At 43.5% G+C, this 22,830-nt stretch overlaps 1 protein-coding gene across 1 annotated transcript in view; it reads left to right on the top strand.

Moving 5' to 3' along the window:
- Positions 1–22,281, top strand: part of LOC146820871 (uncharacterized) — a 589,956-nt gene extending 567,675 nt beyond the window's left edge. Inside the window, exon 10 of the mRNA XM_085611692.1 lies at positions 21,944–22,281. Within this exon, the coding sequence (XP_085467818.1) occupies positions 21,944–22,147 (204 nt within the window). The 3' untranslated portion in view covers positions 22,148–22,281. The remainder of the gene's footprint in view (positions 1–21,943) is intronic.
- Positions 22,282–22,830: the final 549 nt, after the last annotated feature.

Genomic DNA, 22,830 nt, shown 5'->3' with positions numbered 1-22,830 from the left:
AAGGCTGTAATGGAAATCAAGCAGTAGAGATTAATCGTGGATAAAAGAGCTCTATGCGTTTTCTGAGTCCTGAGGAGAAACCTGTGAGAAATGAAATAGAGTTTGAAATGCGTCAACTGTAGTGTTTCCAAACAAGTGTGTCTTTGAAAGCATTTATCATGGAGGCCCATAATACGAATTTGTATATGTTTTAATTGAGAAGAAACATATTGAGCTGTACTGTTACACTGTTTGGATTTTGCCCATTTGAAAGGACTACAAAAATATTGTGTTGTAACGCCAGCTTGAAGGGCATTGTTTTCTTTGGAGTAAAAGAAAAATAGCTCTATAAAGCACAGAACCAGAGCTAATCCGATTTTTATATTTTGTGCTACAAAATGAATGCAAAGTCAAAAAACTGTTTTTGCTTAGGTCCATGTTCAATGAATGTCATCTAAACGTTGTAATGTTGTTGTTTCTCTATGTTGTGTTATGTTTTACGAAATTGATGTTTCATTTGTTCTGGAGTGAAGCGCACTGAAAACTTCAAGCACACCACATACAATTCAGCCTTCTGTTTGCTCTCCTGCAGTAATAGACTGCAGCAGACAGACTGAGTCGACTGGGCATGCTGTGGATGCAACCCCAGCCAATAAATCTAGAATTCATTACAGCGCTCTTCCGACCTAGGAATTCTCATTTGCTGGCCATTTTATGAAACTGCTTGCCAAATGGATTTTTTTCTTCAAACGTGTTTGTACGAGGATAACGTTCATATCCAGGGAACAGTGGGCAACATTTTAAGATCGAGGGCTCCATCTGCACCTTTTGGTCAAATTCAATACTGGCAGGGGACGTGTGTGTGCGTTTTTTTTACACAAGTGCTAATCTGCTGCCTGCGCACTGCACTCCACTGAAGCCCTCGCCTTTCTGCCTCCCTTTAGCATGGTGAAAATGAAGGTTAATGTCTCCCAATGTTCGGCATTACCCAGGACATTACTCATTCTACACATGGACGCCGTTGAATATTAAAGGGCACTTCTTCTGAACGCGCTCCAGCGGAGCCGTAAAAAGACGGATTCGGTTTGTGACTGTCCTATTGTAATCATCTCGGAAGCAGATCACCTGCCCGGGGCTGATGCTCATCTGAATGGCGAAGGTGGAAGAGAGTGTGCTGGGCTAAGTTACTAAAATACAGTTTTGGCAAGCTTCGCAGCTAACTTTAAAAAATCCAAATATTTTCACTTTGCGATAACATAAAGTAATGGCGCCAAGTTGGACGGCCCCTGCAGCGCCCAAGGGAGATGGAGACAGGAGGATGCAGTGCCGCCTGGGTCCGTAAACAAGCTGTCGCTATGGTGAACAAAATAGAGTACCTACCAGCTAATTAAGGAGACAGTGTAACGCCGCAAGTGAAAGATCCAGTCCGGATGGGCTGTCCAAAAAGGAGAAGGGGCGGTAACAAAGAAGCCTCATTTTCAATCGAAGGCCAGCGTTTAACATAAATAATGATGCCAGCCAATAGGAATGATGGGCGGGGCTTAAACTCCACTTCTGAAATCTCCTCGATTACAAGAAGCCTCACAGAGCGAGCAGCGCATACGCGCTGCAACACAGGTCTGCGAGACCTAAAAACGATAGTGCTCAGATTTAGAACGTGGCTAAGACGGCAAGCTACAGAATGACAGAATAGTTCCAAGAAGTTCACAAGAAAAAAGTGACTCACACAACCTCGACGCAGTGAACAGATACCATGCGTTTCAAAGACCGCGAAAGTCGTGCTTCTTATAAGAGAAAATATGTGGTTAGGCTAAGGTGGCATAAACGCTACAATTTAAACGCATGTTCGACGTGACTATGGTAAAAAATTGCCTAAGCTTTACTAGGATAAGTCATGCGGCTAGTGTTACAAAAACGGGATAATTTGTCAAAGGTAACACCAACGCGGCAATTAAATCGCGTGTGAGATGTAGCGTACACCAATGTATTTATTCGTTTAGTACAATATAGTGGCAAAGTAGCAAAATGCTGTCACACAGATGCTGAAAAACTTCGGGATGCACAACTTACCTGGTGTAATCACTAGAACCGTCCAGGCTACCTCATAGAGAACGGAACTGAGTCAGTGTATGGCGCAAAGTTAAAGGGACGTGACGTATATACGTCTTAAAGAGAAAGTGCTTACGTCTAGGGCACAAAAAAAAAAGTTTGTTAAAAGACGATCTTAAAAAGACAGTGCCTACAGGTTCTACAACAAAAGGGACAAGTGTGAGCATTGAATACGAGTAAGTGAACGAGCAAAAAAACAGACAAATAAAAACAGGCGATTAAAACAAAAACGAATCATGCTAATGACCTTAGAAAGTGCTGCATGAGGTGCATTCAATGAACAACAGGATGAACATCGGAACATTCATGTTTTGAGTACATAGAAAAAACGATAATGAACGAAAAACAATAACATGGAAAAAACATTATCAGAGACTCTAGTCATACTAAAAAGTTAATGGTTATAGGAAACAATTGTACTCTAGCCTGTCATTCAGCCCATATGGTTGCATTGCTTGTAATTGTTTGGTCCCAAAAAATTCAGATCTTGCCAGCATCTTCTGTGAATCAAGGCCTTGCTTAGGTTTCAGTGCCTCTAGGATTGTGAAGCACAATTGTGCAATGTTAAGTCTAGCTTCTTTCCAGTGGGCTACGACAGTTAATTTCATGTTTTGGTTCCTAATGTTACATTTATGTTCGGTAATGCGGAATTTCACTTTGTGTTCTGTTCTACCCACATAGATTTTGCCACATGGACATTTTATAACGTACATTACATTGGAAGTGTCACATGTACTAGAATGTAGCAACTTGACGTTGGTTTCTTTAGTAGGATGAATGAATGAGTTGCCAGTTATGACATTATTGGAATCCACACAATTCATACATTTTTGCATGCCTTTATGTACGTTTGCCACATCTTCTTGCTTTTTTGACAATAATTCCTTCACGTTATTGGATCGTTTATACGCAAATATGGGTCGTTATTGGAATAGAAGTCCAAAGTCAGGCTCTGTTTGAATGATAGACCAATGCTTCATTTTGTCAGCTGTTTTAGGATGGCCAAACCAACTTACATTCCTACAACCCAGCTGTCTTGCACAGCCGGGTGGAAGAAAAGGCACAGGCTCCCTGTCACTAACTGAGCGGCATTTCAGCCCACTCAGCCCAGACCAGGCGCTTCTCTCATGCATGAGAGCAGCATCTGGTTTGGGTGGGGAGGGAAACAGAGGAGCACAGAGGCGACTGGAGCACAGAAGCATCAAGGGGGCGTCCGGGAGCAGCAGGTAAGTTCTTTTATTATTATTATTATTGTTATTCTCCCCCGCGCACTGTCTAGCCAAGGTTTAGTGGCAGAAACCGCCATTGTTTAATTCTTGGTGCATGAGGTTGGAGCATGGGTGGTAGGCGGAAGCCACATGCAAGTCAATTGTCATGTGCACCCTGTATATGACTTAGATTGATGGAGTAGAATTCCTTGTGGAGTGGGCTGGAATACCAAATGAAGTGTTCAACTTGCCTTTTTTGGGTAATAGTCAAAGAGGGCTAAAATTGTCACTTTATACAACAGTGGTAGGCTAAGTGGGTTAATACATTTTATAATTTTGATAGGTACAATTATAGTTTACAGCATTTTTTTGCAATGCACGAACTGTGCTTTGTTCTTTGTTCCACATTTAGTATGCCTAGCTTGTAGCGCTTAGTGCAAGGGCTGCTCCTCCATGTGGGCAGGGGAGCGTTGCCCCAGAGCTTTCTCGCACTGCGATAAGCAGAAACATATCATGGTATTATAAATACCATTTTATGTTTCTGCTTGTCGCACTACGAGAAACCAGAAGCGTTTAGTTGGGGGCGGGCGGGCGAGTGGGTGGTCCTCGAACAGAGCAGTGGAGGAGTGGCTAGCCCAATGTTGCGGGCCCTGACTGTTTGGTTGGCCCTCTGGGACTGACCGAACCAGTCAATGCACTCTTCATTTTCTCCATGTAGGCTGCATTCAGCCTACATGGAGAAAATGCATCCCCCCATAGACACCTGTTTGGTCAGCGTCTCAGCCAACTACAACGCTGTACTCATGATAGACTTGCTAAGGATATGCTGAAAGTCTTAAGATCTTAAGTCACTTCTTGTGATGTCACTTCCTGTGAGGTCATGGGCCATGATGCCACTTCCTGTGATGTCGCACGCGATGTCCCGCACCGTGATGGCCCTTGCATACTTCATAACTTGATTAGTCCCAAGACCTCTTCTTTTTAGGACTTGTTCCCCTGTCTATGAACTCTGTCCTGCAGCTGTTCATCATCTTCAAGAACAGGTTCTCTTCTCTTGTGCATATCAGAAATTACCTAACGTATGCGACAATCAAGGTTGAATTGCTACCGTAAATGTTTTGTTTTCTATCACACAATACAAATTTCCACATGAAGTAACTCTTCACCGTATGTGTTTTTGGGAGTGCTTCATGGGATAGACCTCACTCATATTTCGGGTGTGGAGTGTCATCCCAAGCCATCCCCCTCCCCCCGCCCCCGGTTGGAAAGAAGACTGCTAACCGTTCATGAGGTCTACATGCAGATAGTACCACTGAGAGGCTGGCCCGGTTAATCATTATGTCATGCTGTGGGTCATTCTGTAGATCATATACACAGTCCAAGGAAGAAGAAATGTGACTCTAAAAAGCACACTCAACTGATAAATGTAAGTAGCTGAGCTTGGAAACCATTGTGGTGATAAAAAAGTATTATCTCCTATTCCATGCTCCAAAGAGAAGACTGTTCTCATATGGATATTTTTATGAACATCTCAATGGGGAGAGGAAGTGTCAAGCACATACAGCCAAATTGAAAATTGTGATTTGAGTGCTTGCAGTGGTGGCTTCAGATGGAATATGGATAACTTCTCAATGGGAAAGAATGGAACATTCCAATAGCCCTCCCATCATGTATCTTTTCATTCTTCACAGATATCTTTAGTTCTGATGGATATTTCGATCTGCGTCATTTGAATATCTACAGATGCCAAACTGGATTTGGAGAATGTTTCAGCAGCTCCTGTGCGCCAGTAGGTGACCGGTGCGGCTTCACGCTGGCTCCATTCTGCCCTGGAAGTGACTCCTGTGCTCTGATGTCAGTTCTTTCTTTCTTCACCCTTTAACATGGATCCAGACTCACAACGTTGTCAGTCTTTGAATGGTTCAAATTCTAAGAAACAGTGTGCTAGGAAATGTTTTCCCTCTGAAGATGATAGGCTTTAAGCCATGCCGAGAATGGTACAAGCAGATGTCAGTTGCAGACCTACAAAAGGTGCACCTTTGCCACCTGGCCTCTGGTCATGATTATCAATGCTGCGACTAATGCACACTAATGCACCAAAGGTGATTTGAGATTGTGAACAAATTTGTATGTCACTGAGCATAAGAAGAAATTGAGAACTTCCCACAGGACCCACTCCCATTTAAATTTGTGGGCCTGATCCCAGTCTCAGGGCCTTTCACGAAAATGCTCCACTTTCCACCCAAAATCTTCCTGTAAGCCCAAGTCCAAATGCAAGCACAAGAAAACAAAGTGGGACTCAATCCCATCCTGCCATTTGGTTCCAAAGAGGAGCATGGTGTCAAGATCTGAGCTGCACCCATTTGAGGTTTGTGGCCAATACCTTAATTGGTCTCGATGTGCCCCTGAGTCTCCCTACCCATTGTTAACCCTGCAGCAGATCGAGGCCTTCAAGGAGGCCATGCTGCAAATATTTGCTGTTCTTCTCACTTCCTCTGCTGTGCACACATGTTCCAAGGAGCCGCAGGGTCTTGAAGTTGGGTAACCGCCAGCAGGTCCTTCATTGACACATCTGTCCCCCCTGGGATCTATTACAAGGCCCATACTGACTTTGGTACAGACTTCCACACTGGTTCATGCTAGTTCCTGCTGCACCAATGGCAATATCGATTCCATTGGCACCCATAGAAGACCCTGTGCCGGAAACCATTTTGTACCAGGAACAGACGTTTGCCCAAGCTTGACCAATGTCACTCTATGAGATCACAAATGTACAACCAATTGTCCTGCAGGCTGATTATAAACCAATGTCTCCACCATAATGCAGTTATCAACAGAAGCTCCATTCTCTTTTGGGTTCTGACTCTGACTCTGTGCTGTATCTAGGGAGGGTCGCAAAGGATACTGACGATAAAGAGAAGGGGGATGGTTTGCTCCCTCATCATTATATTGATGATGCATTATATCCAGACCTACAAATGCCAGTGGGTATGTCACATTCCCTGAAACCGAGGTTGACTCACCCCCTGGAGAACCTGCTTTATTTCCTCAAGTGGCCAGGAGGGGAGCTGAGGTGCTAGAATTACCTGTGCACTCCATCAAAACACAGTGTAATGTCCTCACAGAGATTCTACACCCAGAGCCAATGTCCTCTATAAAACTCACTCTACGAGAATGACTCTGTACAAAGATCATTCGTCAACAAAAATAGGGCCTGTTGGTCCCAAATCTATATGGGGAGGTAGTAGAGTGGCCAAATGGGAGACACCCGTACCTTGAAGAAACTGTGACTATAGAAAGGCGTGCCCACTCTATCCCCAAGTTTGGAGCATCATTGATGGAACTCAGGTATACAGACGATGTGGGTCTACTAAGGGCAAGATAGGTTCCCTACCAAATAGGGAGAAGGCTAGGAGGGAGCACTAATAAGACGTTTTAAGGGATCTGTATCTAGATGAATGCCAGCAACCCTACCAGGTGGCAAACAAGGGCAGAAACATGTTGATACAGCAGATAAGGTAATGGAGACGTTTCCTCTCTCATATACCCCATAAACCATTTTTAATCCTGCCAAGTGGGACACAGAATAAAGTAGTAGGGTTCCTGTTAGACAGTTTTATTATTCTCTCTTTTCTGCAACAGGGATCCCTACATCTGGAATTCTTCTTCTTTTCTCTATATATGAAAAAAGCTTTTCTTTTGCGCTCCACCCTGTACGTTGGTCTGCGCCGGGGTGTCGCAGCAGCCCTATGATGAAGCATGTCACTATATAGTGGGTGAGGGCAGTACTTACAACCTTTTGGCTTTTCCAAAGAGGTTCTCTCTCTTTGACTCCTATGCTGGGTCCTTTTATGTTCCCCTTATACATTTGGGACGAACAGGCCTTAATTTAGTTGGGACTGATCATTTTCCAACATGTCCGGAGTCCTCCTTGTAGAGTGAGTCATAGAGATTTGTTGGGCGAATGAGGAGAGGCGTAATCTCTCGTCCCTTCTGTTTGTAGGTTTCCTATGTCCTCTATGCCATTCTTGCCTTTAATGAGTCAGTTACTGATGTTCATGGTAAAAACGCTGTACTTGCTCTCCGGTTTTTCCCGGTGACATAGTTCTGTTACTGGTGACCTCGAATTTTTTAGTAAACATTCTATACCTGAGAGCCTCGTTATGTAGGCATCCACTAGCAAGGCTTACCCTAAATCTTTTCTGACCAATCCCCTGGGAAGGGAATCTAACCAGATTGGTACAGTCAGAAATATATTATTTTCATTTGCCCGGAGGTCCTCAAATGGTGCACGCTTTCTGGGCAAATACACCCATACTCTTCAGAATCTGGCCAGTGAGATCTTACCAGTGGTTCTAGCCGATCTCAGGCCCTCATTGGCACAAACAATGCATGATGGACAGAGTGCAGCAAGTTGCTGCACTGTGATGTGTCACCTAGAGAGAGCAGAACTATGCCATATCTTCAAAGAAATTGTGCAGTTCAGCTCCACTTGCATGTGCACTTGGGGCTGCCTAGCACCTATGAAGGCACACTTGCGCCATAATGCACTGTTGTCAGAGTGCAGCACACATGCAAACAGAAAATAAGGAGAAGAAATAAAGATATTTCTTCTTCATACGCCAGCCTCAGGTAGGCATACCATTTTGGTAGAAACCCATGGCTGAAAATTTGGATTTGCGTCAAAATCTATGTGTGGACGTACTGGAACACCAATGTACCACCCATAGAATGCCTACCTGATGCAAAGTAATGCAAGCCAGCACAATGTGCTGTGTTGCATTTCTTTTTCTTACAAACAACCCAAATTGAAAGTTGTGGGGGTTTATAAATACCAAAAGCAATTTTGCATAGGGTTGTGTCAAAAAGTAGCACAACACCGACACAAAATCTATGTGAATCCTGATCCTGGTTTTGAGTAGCTATGTGTGCATGAGGTGTATTGTATTTTCCAGCAGGGTAGTGGTGTCCTTAATGGACATGCTTTTGATGGGTCCAGACTTTTTGGGGTTAAGGAAGGCTCAACTCTGGAGAGCTTCAAGTACAGCCAAGCCACCATATGATCCTTGGGGCTGCTGATAAAAGCAAAAGAGTACCTCTTCCAATTCCTAAAATTAAAAAGTTACCACAGGGGTTTGACCAAGAGGCAGTGGGAGCCATCTAGACCATGGGGCAGCAGCCAATTTAGTCCTTCTGGGGTGGTGTTCAGAGTGCAGGGAGACAACTTAAATGACAGCAGGAACCACTGTTATCCAACCCCCCCTGTAGGTGTCAAGCCACTTTAGTTTGTCTGTGATTGCCCAGGCCGTGGGGGCCAGGATCCACTATTTCCTCCCTGGCTGGAGATTCATTACGTCAGACAAGTGGGTCTTCGCAACCCATTTACCTCGTACACCTCAAAAATGTTTTGCAAAACCTGATACAAGAGGTTCTTTTTCTGCTGTTCTAAGGTGCCAATGCACCAGACTCAGAGAAAGATGAAGGATGCTATTCCCACTAGTTCCTCATTCCATATAAAGATGAGAGTCCTTAGGCCCATCCTGGTTATTCACAGGATAACTGCCTTCCTGCAGGAGGACAAATTTAGTATGCTCACATTGGCTCAGGTTCTGACTGCTCTGAACCTAGGACGGATGGTGTCCTTTGACTTGTAGGACATGGATTTCCATATACCTGTCCTGCAGTCCTGCAGATGTTACCCGCTGTTCCAGATGGACCAGAAACCTTTTGACTTTGCCGTACTTACATTCTTACATTACCTTAGCCCCTTTGGTGCTCCCAAAAAAAATAATGGGGCGATAGCTGCCCCTGTGTGAAGGTCAGGAGCTCCCACATTTCTATACCCTGATTGCTGGCTTCTGAAGGCAGATTTACTGCAGTCTATTATAGACAACCTGCGGAAGAAGTAATAACTGTTCATGTCTTTTTGTTTCACCATAAACAAGCTAGAGTTTAACCTGATGCCTACGTAGAGGCTTCTATTCATTAAGGCGATTCTGGATACAATGAGGTTCCAGGCCTTTTCTCCACTGCATTAGGGCTATAATTCTGATGTTCGGAATTAGTCCCGGTCTGTGTGAGGATAACTTTGATGCTTCTTGTTCTGTTGGGCCTAGATTTTGCAAGTGGTCCCACAATACAGAGCAGCAAGTAAAGTTGCTGTGCTGCATGAAAGGTAGAGACGGGAACAGCACCATATCTACTAAGATGTGGTGCTGTTCTACTCCCTCCTTAAGCTGGTGCATTTTCGCCTGCCATGCCTCAACGCAGGCAACTTTGTGCTATAGTGCAAGGTTACCTGCATTGTGGGAAGCATGGGTTTTGTGCTGGAAGGCACCCCTTCCAGTACAAATAGTATGCTTTAAGGCATTTCCCACTTTGCATGTATGGTGTACAATGAAGCACACGTGCAAAGTGGGAAAGGCGAAATGAAGACATTCTCCTTATTATACATGCTTCTGGGAGCTGCAGAATTTGGGCACAAATCCCTGCCTATAATTCTTTGTAGATATGGATTTGCGTCAAAACCCCTGGGTGCTTCTATGTAACGTCAAAGTACCACCCATACAACGCAACCTGGACGCAAATGAATGCACGGCAGTGCATCAAGCTGCTTTGCATTACATTGGGTTACTGTCCAGCCAAAACGTAATTTGCATTGGATTGGCAATTCCACAACACTTCGCATCGGGTTTGTATTAACAAACTAATGCAAACCCATTGCAAAGTGTTTGTAAATCTGAGCCCTTGTCTCTTGGCCATGTGCATCATCCTTGACAGTAACATCAAGTGGTACATGTGAGCCCTGTAATGGAACCTGAAATCTCAGTGGGCACAGCACTAAGTCTTCCTGCTTACTTCCAGGTCTTGAAGGAGATGGCAGAGGAACTGCAGTGGTGGCTGACCGATCCCAGCTTGTCCTGCAGCAGACTGCACTCCCTGCCCCACCCATAGCTTACAGAGTGGAAAGATTCATTGAGGTTCGGTTGAGGGGCTCATGTAGGGGAAGACAAAATCAGAGATCTTTGGTCTCCAGAGGAGAGCCAGATCCATACCAATCTCTTTGAGCTATTCATTTGGCCCTAAATGGTTTCCTGACATCCATCAGGTGGAGGCTGGTGCACAGTAGGAGTTCGCCCCCTGCCAAAGAGGCGGGGTGGGCCAGGCCTGAGGAGGGGATAGGGAGGTGGGGGGGAGGGGCAGGGGATAAAAATAAAAGAAGAAAAGTTGCTTTCCCTCTGCCGCTGCCCTCTCCAGCCGCATCACGCTGTTCCTGGGCACAGGCTCACAGAATTCACTTGAGCCAATCCTGACGCTGCAGGAAAACAGCATCAAGATTGGCCTGAGCACCTGCAACTTGCGCTCCCAGGCAGACTGGGAGCCTGTGCCTGCTTTCTCCAGCCCCAGCTGGGGCGGGAGAGAGCTTCACTGCGCATGAGGTGTTTGGGCAGCCTGAGACGCCTGGCCAAACACCTCATGCGCAGTGAAGGGAGTGCTCTCCACTCCCCCACCAGCAGTCATCCTCTGGACCCGCCCCCAAGGCTCGTTAGAGTCCTGGGGCAGGTCCAGGGGATTAAAATGAAACGATAATAGAACAGGTTTAAAACCCGTTTTATTATCATTTTATTTGCTGGGGGGCGGCGCTACTCAGTCCAATGGAGCGGCCGCCGCTGCTGGTGCAGGTTCTCACAGATAGAACCACTGCCATGTGGTAGTTCTGTCAGCAGGGCGTCGTGGGGGTTGTGGGTCCTGTGTCCTGTACAAAGAAGCTTAGAGTCTTAGGAGGTGGTTGGACCAAAGTACATCTAGAAAGTAGCCAACCACCTTGCATGGCCCCTGTATGCAAGAGCACATGAATTGAGCAGACATGATCTGGCAGCTTACAAGTTGCTGATGCATCCTGAAGTGGAGAAAGCTGGACCTAATTGCCATTGTCACAAACATTGAAAAGGTGCATTGTCAACAATTTTGCACCTTGTAGTTTCCACGAGAGCAGATATTTGGAGGCACATTCCAGCTGTAATGTATTGTGGGACTCCCTCCCATCACTATCTTTCCTGCCCGAGTCCTTAAGAAGGTCAGGAACAACCCATCCCAAGTTATTCTAATTGCCCCAAATTGAGCCAGGTACATGTGGTGCCCTTTATTCCTGAGCATGACCATCTGTCCTCTGATCAGGCGAGCACTTAAGGAGGGCCTTCTGTCCCAGATGGATGGCAGGGTCCTTCTTCCAAACTTCCACATCTTATGCCTCCATTCTTGGATATGGAGCAGTGTCTGAGTTGCCTTCTGAGGTGGTTGATATAATATTTACTGCCAGGTGCCCTTCCATGAAATTCATCTGTTCTGGGCACTGGGAGAAGTTTGTCCCCTGGTGTGATTGCTGAAAAACCGACCCCTTATGTGCTAAATATTCAGCTGTTCTGGGGTTTTTTTATCCCAAAAAAGCCTTACATTGTGCACTGTAAGAGGTTATTTGTGGGCCCTGCCAGCCTTTCTTTTGTTGCCACCAGCCTTTGTTGTTTAAATCACCAGTTGTGATGGGGCTCACTAAAGGTATGACACACATATTCCCCTCCAAACCATTAGTGAAGCCCCATGGGACTGAACTTGGTCTTGACATTTCTTACGTGTATGCCCTTTGAGCTGATGCATTGCTGCTTCCTGCATCTCTGGATCCTGAAAAAATCATCATTGTGATGATATCAGCCCATTGTGGGAGTGAACTGCTGGCACCTTCACTGAAACCACCATATACCACCTTCTTTTCACACAAATTGGTGCTGAGGACTTTGGTGGTATTTTTGCTGAGGGTTGTGACTCCCTTCCATGTTCCATTGATCATCAACAATTGTGTTACGCTATGCATCTGGGAGCATAGAAAGGGGAGAGGCAAGAAACTGATGCCAGTGTGAGGCGTGGTTCTTATTTGTGGCACCTGCCACCGCTTGGGTGGTAAAGCCAGCACAACTCCACCTACATGCACGTGAGCACTGCTGAACAAATTCTCTGGATCCTGACTGGTGCATGGGATACAGTAACACTGAGGAATCTGCAGTTAGATAGATTATCCACGAGAAAGAATGTTTCCAAAGGTAAGTAACGTATTTGGCTATGGAAAGATTTAGCTGTCTAGATTACCTCAAGTTAACAATTCTTCAATAAAGTACAGTAAACAGTATAGTGAAAGAGTCGACTTTAGGTCTGCTCTTTTCAGCTGTTCACTTTCATATGTTTTTCATGTCTTGCCATTGCTTGTATGGGCTGCCCACCATCCACCATGGCATGTTTTTCATTTTTACATTGTTCCGTTTCTTTTATGTTTAGGTTTTGGTGATGAGGCAACAAGTAGCCTTTTAGTTGGATTGCAGATGTGACATGACAGTAGAGAGCCATATGTGTTGTTTGGCATATTTACTTTGCTGGAATAATGAAATTTTAATTGATGAATTATAGTTTTATTTGTGTAGGAAGTGCTTTCTCTTTATGTGTTAGCCTGCCATAAAGAAAAAGGCACAGATTTAAGAACGTTTTGTGCAGAGTTTGTGTCACTTTTGTGAAGCAAAGTGTTAGGGTGGGATTTACTATCTAGCACAAACCAGGATTTGCATTGGAAAGTATCACAATGTAACTCAAAGTTGCTCTATGAACTGCTTTGGGTTACTTTGTGTCAAGTGGCGTTCCCTGAGTATTACAGGAGTGTGCCATGCAACAACCTGCGGTATTTGACACAAACCCTATTCTCTTACATGCTAAATGTATACCACTTTAAGATTGAAAAATCTCCTCTTTTCATTATTCTACGTATAGGCATACCTTTTTACTTCATAGTATAATACTAGGATACCTAACCAACCTATTTTATTCAGTGGTTTCACCACTAATAAAAAATCCCTTGCTGGTGCACATCATCTCAGGTGGGAGCCGAATTGAGTGACGTTTTCCAACAAAATTATAAAGTGCTATGATTTGGTGTGCATGCCCTTCACTTTCACTACTCACAATTCAAATCTCATCTTCTGATTCATTTCCATAGCTCACCTCTGCCAAGATAATCTGTTTAGCAAAGGTGCCATACTCCCAGCGCCCATGATGAAGTGGCTCAAGAGTTTACTTTTTATGAGATTGTAAGAACTTCTGGGGGCACCTCTTGAACAGAGACGCCTAACTATAGGCTGCACAAACAGGGAGCAACCTGATTTGTATAACTTAGATGTTTCTAGATTGTTTTTTAGAAAAAGATAAACAATCTATCTTCCCATCTTGGTCGGACAACAAATGCAGGGAATTTAAACAATTAAACAGATTCTATCTCAGTGAGAGTTCAGTGCTTTCGCCGATACTAATTTTAAAGGAGCCCATTTATATTTACAAGAACACTAACTGCATTGGAACTAAACACTTTTACAATAGGTTGTGTTATTACTTTTCTCACTATATGCATTTAATAATAATCAGAATGTTAAACGTGTGAGAGGACTCTCACGGATGAGAACTGCCAACTTTGAAACTGGACATGGATTTCTGTAGTCAATGCTCTAGTCCACTGAGCTATCTAATATGTCTGATGCTAGCCAAAAGATTTATTGCATAAGTTACAACTTTGGCGTAACTCTACAAGGTGTGCTTTCCAACCCCCGGGGTGGTAAGGGTGAACTCGATTCAATGGACTAGTGATGAATGTGAAAGACCGATTATAGTAACCCTGCAAAACACTATTCCATGTAGAATTGACATAAAAGTATTGCTACTGGGTTACTAAGATTCCCATAGAGGGATCAGGGGCACCATGGAAATGGTAACAAACCTTATTATGTTATGCACTGTATCATGCACACGGTACTAAGAAGAATTAACACTTTTAATTTAAAAGTATTTATCACTACAGGAGCAATCTGTTTCTTAGTACATGTAAAACAACTACACAGAATTTTGTAAACGAGAATGTAATGAACATTTTTAGCATTGTTAAAATTTCATTTAAAATGTCATCTTGAACCTAACACTCTAATGTCTACTTCTATGCGCTATACTAAGAGAGCATGGAAGAGAGAACAACTTGCAGTCTAGAATTTCTTAAGGAGAAGAGAGTCACGGCATACCTTGTTGACAGCTAAGACTGTCTTTAACAGCGGAGGCAAGAAGATAGTGTTCCTCATGAAGGGAAAACACACGCTGCAGTAGTAGTCAGTCAGTCTTCCTCCGGGACTCAGTGTTATCAGATTCAGGCGAAATGTAGGATTCACAAAGTGTGCCGGCAGTAGGTGAGACCGACTCTGGCAGAATCTTCTGCAATAGTCTAGGTGCAGGACCTCTCCTGAAAGGTGGTCAAGCAGTCGTCTTTATATACTAAATCGTATCAGAAATCAGAATTTCTGACATAAGTTTAAGAATGTAAGTGACCCAATATTGAATGGTCTAAAGTGATAACAGGCCCATTCACGTGAAACACCAACGGAAGCACTCATCTCATTGTTTGGTGCCAAAATGAATTGAGCTGAAGGTATAGGTAAATACTCAATTTGGTCTATTTACATTTAATTGGTTTCTATATCTAGTGCAGAAGGTGTAATTTTTTCATACCAGTACTATGAACATTGATGAAGTAAATCAAAGCACATTTGTGAATGAGTGACCATAATGCACCGGTAGGGCCCTGGGTAAGTCGACAGTCACACTGTGCTTCGACACGTTCTGATGATACGCTAATTCACCGTATACTTTGTCCAGTCTGATTGGGTCCGTCCGCTTCTCAATCACTGGGTCTAACCCGGGAGACATCCTGAAAGCCTATGTAAAGTATACAGGGCATGGTGCATAGACTCTTTACTTATCCATCCCTATAAGAGTAGAATAAGCTCATATTGGTCCTGATGAAATGCCATGATCTGTTAGGGACTGTTATAGGCATGAAACATGTTGACCTTCTTACTCACACCTATTGCAGCTAAATAGTCAATTATATCTATTCTACGCTCAAACCACGCTTTTATCCTTGACAAAGGATCCTACCATTAAAATGTAGTTCTCGCTTGGATCCCCTTAGTAATTGTTTAATGCACATAACTGTCACCCATTCTACTCACATTTTGTTACTCACACATGCATATCACATCGGCGGAAAAAGAAAAGATCTCCGGCAAAGAGCCCCCTTAAGGGGCCCGTTGGGCATTGCAGAGCCGGCCGAATAAGGAGCTGCCCAGTGATGAAGCATGACACCCCTTGGGGTGTGTGAGGGCCCTTGCTCCTAAAAGGAGCACTACCCTCTGTTAACCTCTCTCTTGACCTAGATACTCACATAGGAATAGTACACTCCTTGTTCATGCATAATGCAATGAGAGACAGGATGAGAAGTATGGCTTCAGATGGCCAGACCCGCAATGGGTATATGCTTATATAAACATTAATTCAGCAACTGAGTAAATAATTCCAAGGCTACACTGATCATAAACCAGAGGGAGTTAAGTATAAAAAGAATGCTAAAGCCCAACATCATTACATTCACTTAACTGTGGGAAAATAGAGCATTGACTGAGACCACACATCATCTTCCTGTAATTGCTTCAATGATTCACCATGCCTGGAAGAGGGACAAAGTACTGCATCACTCATAACTTAAAAACTAATGAAAATAACAGAATTCTGTATTCAAATGTGAATGTTTCCAGGGGCAGCGCCTCCATTTGAACAGAGGAGCAGTGCCCCACAAGCCCCAGAGCTGACAAATAAAATGTTAATAAAGTTTATTTATTACCGTTCTATTTTTCAGTAACCCGTCCCAAACTAAGTGTCAGGACAGTGTGGGGCCAGTGCTCCTTAGTGGCAGCAGCAGGAAGCTATACGCTTTAAAATGCGCATGTCTCTTTGGCTGGCTGTCTTGGAACAGCCAACCAGACATGCGCATTTTATAGTTTTCTAACCTAGTTGTCTTAGACAGCTGGGTTAGAGAAAGCGCAGGCCTCTAGTGCTCTTAGGAGCACTGAGAGAGCCTGCTCTATCCAATCCTGGTGCTGCTCTCATGTTGTGAGTGTAGCGTCAGGATTGGGTAGTGCAGTTTCCTGGTCCAGAGCTTCCAGGAGGAGAGAAGACACCTGAGGGAGGACGACGTCGCACTGCAAGTTACAAAGGCAAATACATTTTTTGGGGGGGGGGGAATCCTCTCCACCCAACCACCCTTGGTACAAGTCAGCCACCACTGTTGTTTTAACGAAAAGTAGGTTAATGTAGTAAAACGGGAAAGTTTTAGATGTCCGAAAACCGAATAAAGATCAAAAGATGTGGATTTCAATATTTATTCCTGCATACATGCAGCACTCAAGTGGCAGCCAAAGTAGATCATCAAAGCACAACAAGGCCCCGATTCTGCTTAGACTGTAATTAGTGCGGCCAAAAGAGTGAAAATTGCATACCTGGTGAATACAGATCGTGTTGGTATACTATTTAACAGGTGTGTAATTTGCTATCCATTCTGCATAATGTAAGTCAAAATGAGGAATATCAAGATAATACCATGTTATTGCCCATTTTGGGGTTCACAAACAGCGCATGTGTGCTATTTGTGCCCTGGTAGTAATAGTAAGTTTAGCACAAACAGAGGTTTGTACATGTACACCATTTAGGGGTCACCAGGGGTCACAACTGCAATCCCTGGATTGCCCTTTGTGACGCCTTGCACTACTTTTGTGACCCCTGCCTTGAGAGGTTACAAAATATGTGCCAAGAAGACAGAGGAAGAACACCCTTATGCTTCACCTTCATTTTCTGCCTCTTTTTTTATTACGCTAATAGTAAATACTACTTTATTATTCACTATTATTGTAATAAAGAAATAGAGCACCAAGGACTAGAACTAGACTTTCGGTGGAAGATGTTGATGTCAGAATTCTTTTTTTAAATGTATGTAGTGTGCATGCTTGGTGATGAGAGTGTATTTGTGAGTGTGTGTCTCTGTGTGTGAGCATGTGTGAGTGTGAATGAAAGGGAGTGAGAGTCAGTGACAGGTAGTGAGTGAGAGTCAGTGACAAGTAATAAGTGAGATTGTGTGTCAGAGAGTGTTAGTGAGTAAGATTCAGTGATAGTAAGAGTGTGTGCACCTCAGCAATGAATTATGATTAAGAGTTCGAGTGAATGTGCGAGTGACTTTTAATAAAGGAGAGAGAATAAGTGAGTGAGAGAGTGTGAGAAAGGTGGAGGTAGTGCAAGTGAGTATGAGTAAGTATGATTAAGTCGGAGTAAGAATGAGTGAGAGTGAGTTAGAGTGATTGCAAGATAGTGATTGAGACTAAGTGCAAATGAGAATGAATGATGGAGTGTGAGTGAGAATGAGTGTGAGTGAGTGAATATAAGTGAGTGTGGGTGAGAATGTGATGATATGCTTGCTAGTCTGCCATTGACCCTGATTTTCTGATAGTAATTCTTTGCTTATAAAGGAACCCATGGAAATAGTCTACCACTGGCATACGGGAGGCAATTATTAGCATGACACAAATCTGTGAAAAATACCCCTACTGGCATGCTGGAAGTCATTCTCGGCATAATGGGCACCCATGGCAAAATGCTGGCGCTAGCTCATTTGGGATACTTCTTCGTATTAGGCTTGAAAACCATGGCACCTGGGAAGTGGGTATTCAAGACAAAATTCTGGCCCTGAAGTAGTAGAGGTAATTTGACATAAGGGTAACTTAAGGTATATGAGGGCATTAACTGCAAAATTCTGATACTGGGATATTGTAGAAAATATAAGGCATTGGGGCCACACATTACACATGAGCTGCACCCCTGAAAAAATGATGGCACAATGGAGATGATTTTTTTTTACTTTAGGAGGAATCCAGAGCAAATTCTGAAAACAATGGGGTGAACCCCTCAAGAGCGTCGGGTTTCAGTGTCTTGACAAACCCCGAAAGTACTTAAACACGAAAAAGTGCCCTTTCAGAACGTATGACTTTTTAGCAAATGTATGTGACAATTGTGGTTTTTAATACACTATTTAATACCATTTATTTAAAAAGATATTCTACATGGTCGAACCCTTCCTCCGAGCCCACCGAGAAGAGATCTGGCTCACTGTAATGTACCTATTTATGTTTTGCTGCAGACAGCTTCATATCTCTTAGAGACCTCATGTTGCAGGCGTGCAAAGAAACATACATATCGGAAGTACTACAGAAAGAGTGGGCTGGTCAGTCTCCTTCAGCCGTTGGCCTTGATATATTTTTAATTGTTTACAATTGCTTGGATTGAGTTTCTATCAAGCGCATCACATTCTGTGCAAAGTTACATTGTCCCATTGTTTGGTGGTGTAACACCAAGAAGTAGTCCTCCACACTTCTGCTGATTGTTCCAACAGTGCTGTCACTTTACTCCACTCCTCACTTCCTCCCTCCCTCCCCGTGTCATTCTCTCTAGGCCTGGGTGGTAAATTTCGTTCCGCTTGCGGAATTTGCGATATTTTGACATTTTCGCGTTCTGCGGAGAGTGCGAAAATGTCAAAACTTTCACAATCTGCCGCAAAACGGAAGTATTTTTCTTGTTCGCGCTTTAAAAATGCGTTCTCGCCCTTACGCCCTTACACCCTGCGTTCACCGATGAGTTTTCCTATCCGTTCGCGTGCGCCACGAGATGTTGGATTGTTGGTACCCGGTCGCGCTATCCAACGAGAGTTTGCAATTGCGAACACGTCATTGTGATCGCGAACACGTCATTCGACCCGGAACAGGAAATAAACATTGCGAGGAAGATGGCCGCGCCCATTAGCAACCGCATGGGCAAGTTGGAGATATATTTCCCCGCGAGCACGCAAAAACACATCGCGAACGGGCGGGAAAAGCAATCTCCGCATCTTGGCAAAAGTTCTGTGTGCTCGCGGAGATTTTGCGCAATTTCGCGATAATTTGCAAAGGTCAATTTCGCAAATTCCACCCACCCTTAATTCTCTCCTTTCCCCGCTTTTAACTCCGCACCTGCCTTTTTTACTTTCCAGCTGTCTTTCTGTCCAAACTTTCCTTTCCTGCTCCCATCTCCCAAATTCCTTGTGCTGAACCCCTGTGCCTGCAGCGCGGTTTGCTATCCCCATGTTGGCTTACCCTGAACTCTTCTGTCTTTCTCTCAGTGCAGCACAAGGTACTTTACCCAAACTGAATGTGTTACCTGGGATGTTTGCATGTTTACCTGAGCCTGTGAATGCGCACTTCCTAACCTGGAACTATGAGGTTTCACCAGACCTGTGTTCTAGAACTGAAGTTCCCCCACCAGAGGTTGTTACTGGCTCATCACCAGTTGCTAAATAAATCAGCAATATAACTGACATAATAAATACAAAATTATGCTTGTTTCTAAATGCAAGTGCCTTGTATGAGCTAGGCATGTTAGGAAGAACCTTGATCCTTACTAATGGACACCGGTGGCATCTTGAGTAATTGTATAAGATACTGCAGCATGATCACAGATTAGACATATGTCTCTCTCCACAGTGATCTGGTAACAGAGACTTCTAGTAAAGACCTTGGGTGATATCATCAAGGGCCTTATCTCTGCTTTTTTGGCTTTAAAAGCCAAAAAAGCGGAGATAATGTTTTCGCCCTATTAACAAGGCAGTGCTAACATGCAATAGCGCATGTTAGCAGCCTTGTTACCGACGCCTCGCTTTGTATCTCTGATGAAATGCAAAGTGGGCGTTGCATCTCAAAATAACACAGTAAATGTCGCTAACTGCACTTCTCCATATTACCAAGCCAGCCCAGGACACCCATAGTGATAAAAAAAGCTGCGCTAAGTGCGGTTATTGCCATAACCTAACGTCTGCAAAATGTCAGACTTAGCTATATTTATTAAGGGAGGTGGATTCTGTGGCTAAGTCCATATCTCCCTATTACCAAGGATTCCCTTATCGCCGCATTTGTATCACTGGATTTCCAGCGATGTCCCCTTATTTTGCCGCTATCGCCGGATTTGTTATCGCTGTGGAGATAAACATTGATAATAACGCGTTATCTCAGTGATTTAATCCGGCGATAGCCGGCGATATAAAAAATAGCGCTAATCGCGCTCAGCGATATTTATCGCTGTGTGTTGTTAGTGTGCCCCTAAGTTACTGCAGTATACTTCATAACAGAGTTTGTGCCTGACTCCATGAGCTCTTATAACGGCCTGGGTATTACTTGTTTCCACTTTGGTTAACTTTTCCTTAAGGTTTTTTTTTTGTATTATGAGGAATAGCTACATTAAGTAATTGTAAAAAGTGTATTCATTTTTACGGTGGAGAATATTTAGAGGGGAGTAAGGGGCATGAGATAACTTCTCCGTCAGCAAAAAAAAAGTTACATGTTATATGTTAGTTGTGTATTAGATATTCTAAGTTGTACATTTTTCCTGTAAAATGTCTTTTGTAGGAGCCATCGATTCTGTTAGTAACTATCTTGAATGTGAACGAGGCGAATGCTGAAGATCGTGAGACTAGGATTAACTAAACAAAGTTGAATTCACCTTGTCATGTTAGATATCCCACTTTTGAAATAAAAATGTGCACACTCTTATAGACTGTTCTGTTTGGTTGACTTGCCTTTGTTAGCAGTGATGATGAAACTTTCTCTATCACACTTTAAGTGCAGAAAACGGACATTATCAACATTGACCGGAATTCAAAGGATCAAGTGTGACATGTGGGGACATTCTCTGGAAATAATTTTTCATCAAGCTTCCGTATTCCACTTTAGTAAAGTATCACATTGATGCTGCCGAGTGTGGATAACCAGGTCCAGAAATCGAAATTGGCAGTCAAGCTCCTACCCATTCCCAAGTGACGTGCGGCTGTGGTGGAGGCTGGATTTGTTGCTGCCTTACCCTCTTGAATGACACACATTTTTCTTCCTACTACAAGGACCTACACTGGACTTAGAAATAGTATTATATTTACTATTCCTACTCCAGTTTGTACAACAGCAGGGAAGGTGTTAGATTCTAAATCCAACACCAGCGCGCCCCCTATAGCAAGTCGTAGGAACGACTTGCGATGTAATGGCACGTGTGGTAACAACGCGGTCGTTGTAATGGTCCCACTTTGTGGACACAGCGTTGTAAACGCTGTTTCCCCTCCAGGCAAATAGGCATTTTTCCCATTGGCGCTTAGCCCATCCACTAAAAAAAAGTCATGTTGCATCTTCTTCACATTTCACTTGGCTCCTCCCAGTGATAGCACTCTGTGGCCCCCTTACCTTGCCTTATTGGAGAGCTGGCCAGACACACAACTGCAGCCTACTACGTGCAGTAAGCATAGCCAGCTGACAAGGCTCTGCTAGACTGCATTACATTATAGTGCTACCATCCAGTGGATCATGGGAAGCAAACTGATTACTTTTATAACATCTACACAAAGTTAGGAATTGAACACTGTTTTAACCACCTACACCCGCAACTATTGTCTGTTCTCAGGCGTGCTGATGCAGACCCCATTGTCAAATGAAAATATCATCTTACCTTATTTAATTTATACAATGTTGGTTAATATAAGTATTCAATTTGTGAAATTATCATGAAATGGTTTTTCCAATAAGTGGCCATTTATTTATTTTTTTAATTTCTTGCGCATGTGTGGTGTTTCGTGATTGCATTACACCTTTCGAATTGAAAATCCTTATTTTATTTTACAGATTGCCAATAAAGAGCACGAGCTGTCTAAGACATCCGCAAGTGTTGAGCAACTTGACCAGCACATTGCTGCACTGCAATCAAAGCACGAGCTGCAACAGTCCCTCCAGACAGCAAGATGGCAAGAGATTTCAGGCATGGCACATTCTATGAAGGAGCTGACCAAATCCATGGCCGACATGGCAGTTAGTCTCGACAAATACTAATTTAGGCTGCCGAGAGGTGTAATGCAGGACTGAGGGGTTGCGTTAAACACTATGGGGCCGATTCACACATGGAGAAATCCAGACTTTAGACAGGCTTAAGACTGTTTTAAATCACTTAGGGGCATATTATCAAGCACGGCGTTAAAATTATCGCCGCTTTAGTGGCAGAAAACTGCTGCTAATGTGGCGATAATGGGCTTGATAATATGCCGCAGAGAATTCCAATAGAAGCCCATGTTGACACCAGAACATGGGCTTCTATGGGAATTCTCAAGGGCATTTTATCAAGCCCATTATTGCCGCTTTAGCGGCAGTTTTCTGCCGCTAAATAGGCGATAATTTTAACGCCGTTTCTTGATAATGTGCCCCTTAAACTTTAAGAAGAGATGTACCTTGGCTTTAGACAGTCTTTTGGGCCTGATTTACACAAAAGGGTTGTCCCTGATGTAAGGCTGACTTAAAAAATGCCTTTTGATTATTTTTAGGACACGAACAGCAGTCATTTTACCTGCTTTCAGACAGTTTTTTTTAATACTGTCTTGATTTCTCCTTAGTGAGGAACAATTTGTTTAGTTTCGATTTGCCTGTGAGAAATTTTGCAGGCTTTCGAAACGCTATCGAAGTAATGCGTTTTCCAAATAATACATTGTAGGATATGTCGACCGCATCTTGTGAGCAACAAA

The sequence above is a fragment of the Triturus cristatus genome, chromosome 6 (assembly GCF_964204655.1).
Source record: "Triturus cristatus chromosome 6, aTriCri1.1, whole genome shotgun sequence".
Classification (NCBI taxonomy): domain Eukaryota; kingdom Metazoa; phylum Chordata; class Amphibia; order Caudata; family Salamandridae; genus Triturus; species Triturus cristatus.
The sequence above is the reverse complement of the archived record's forward strand: the minus strand, read 5'-3'. Positions and strand labels throughout refer to the sequence as shown.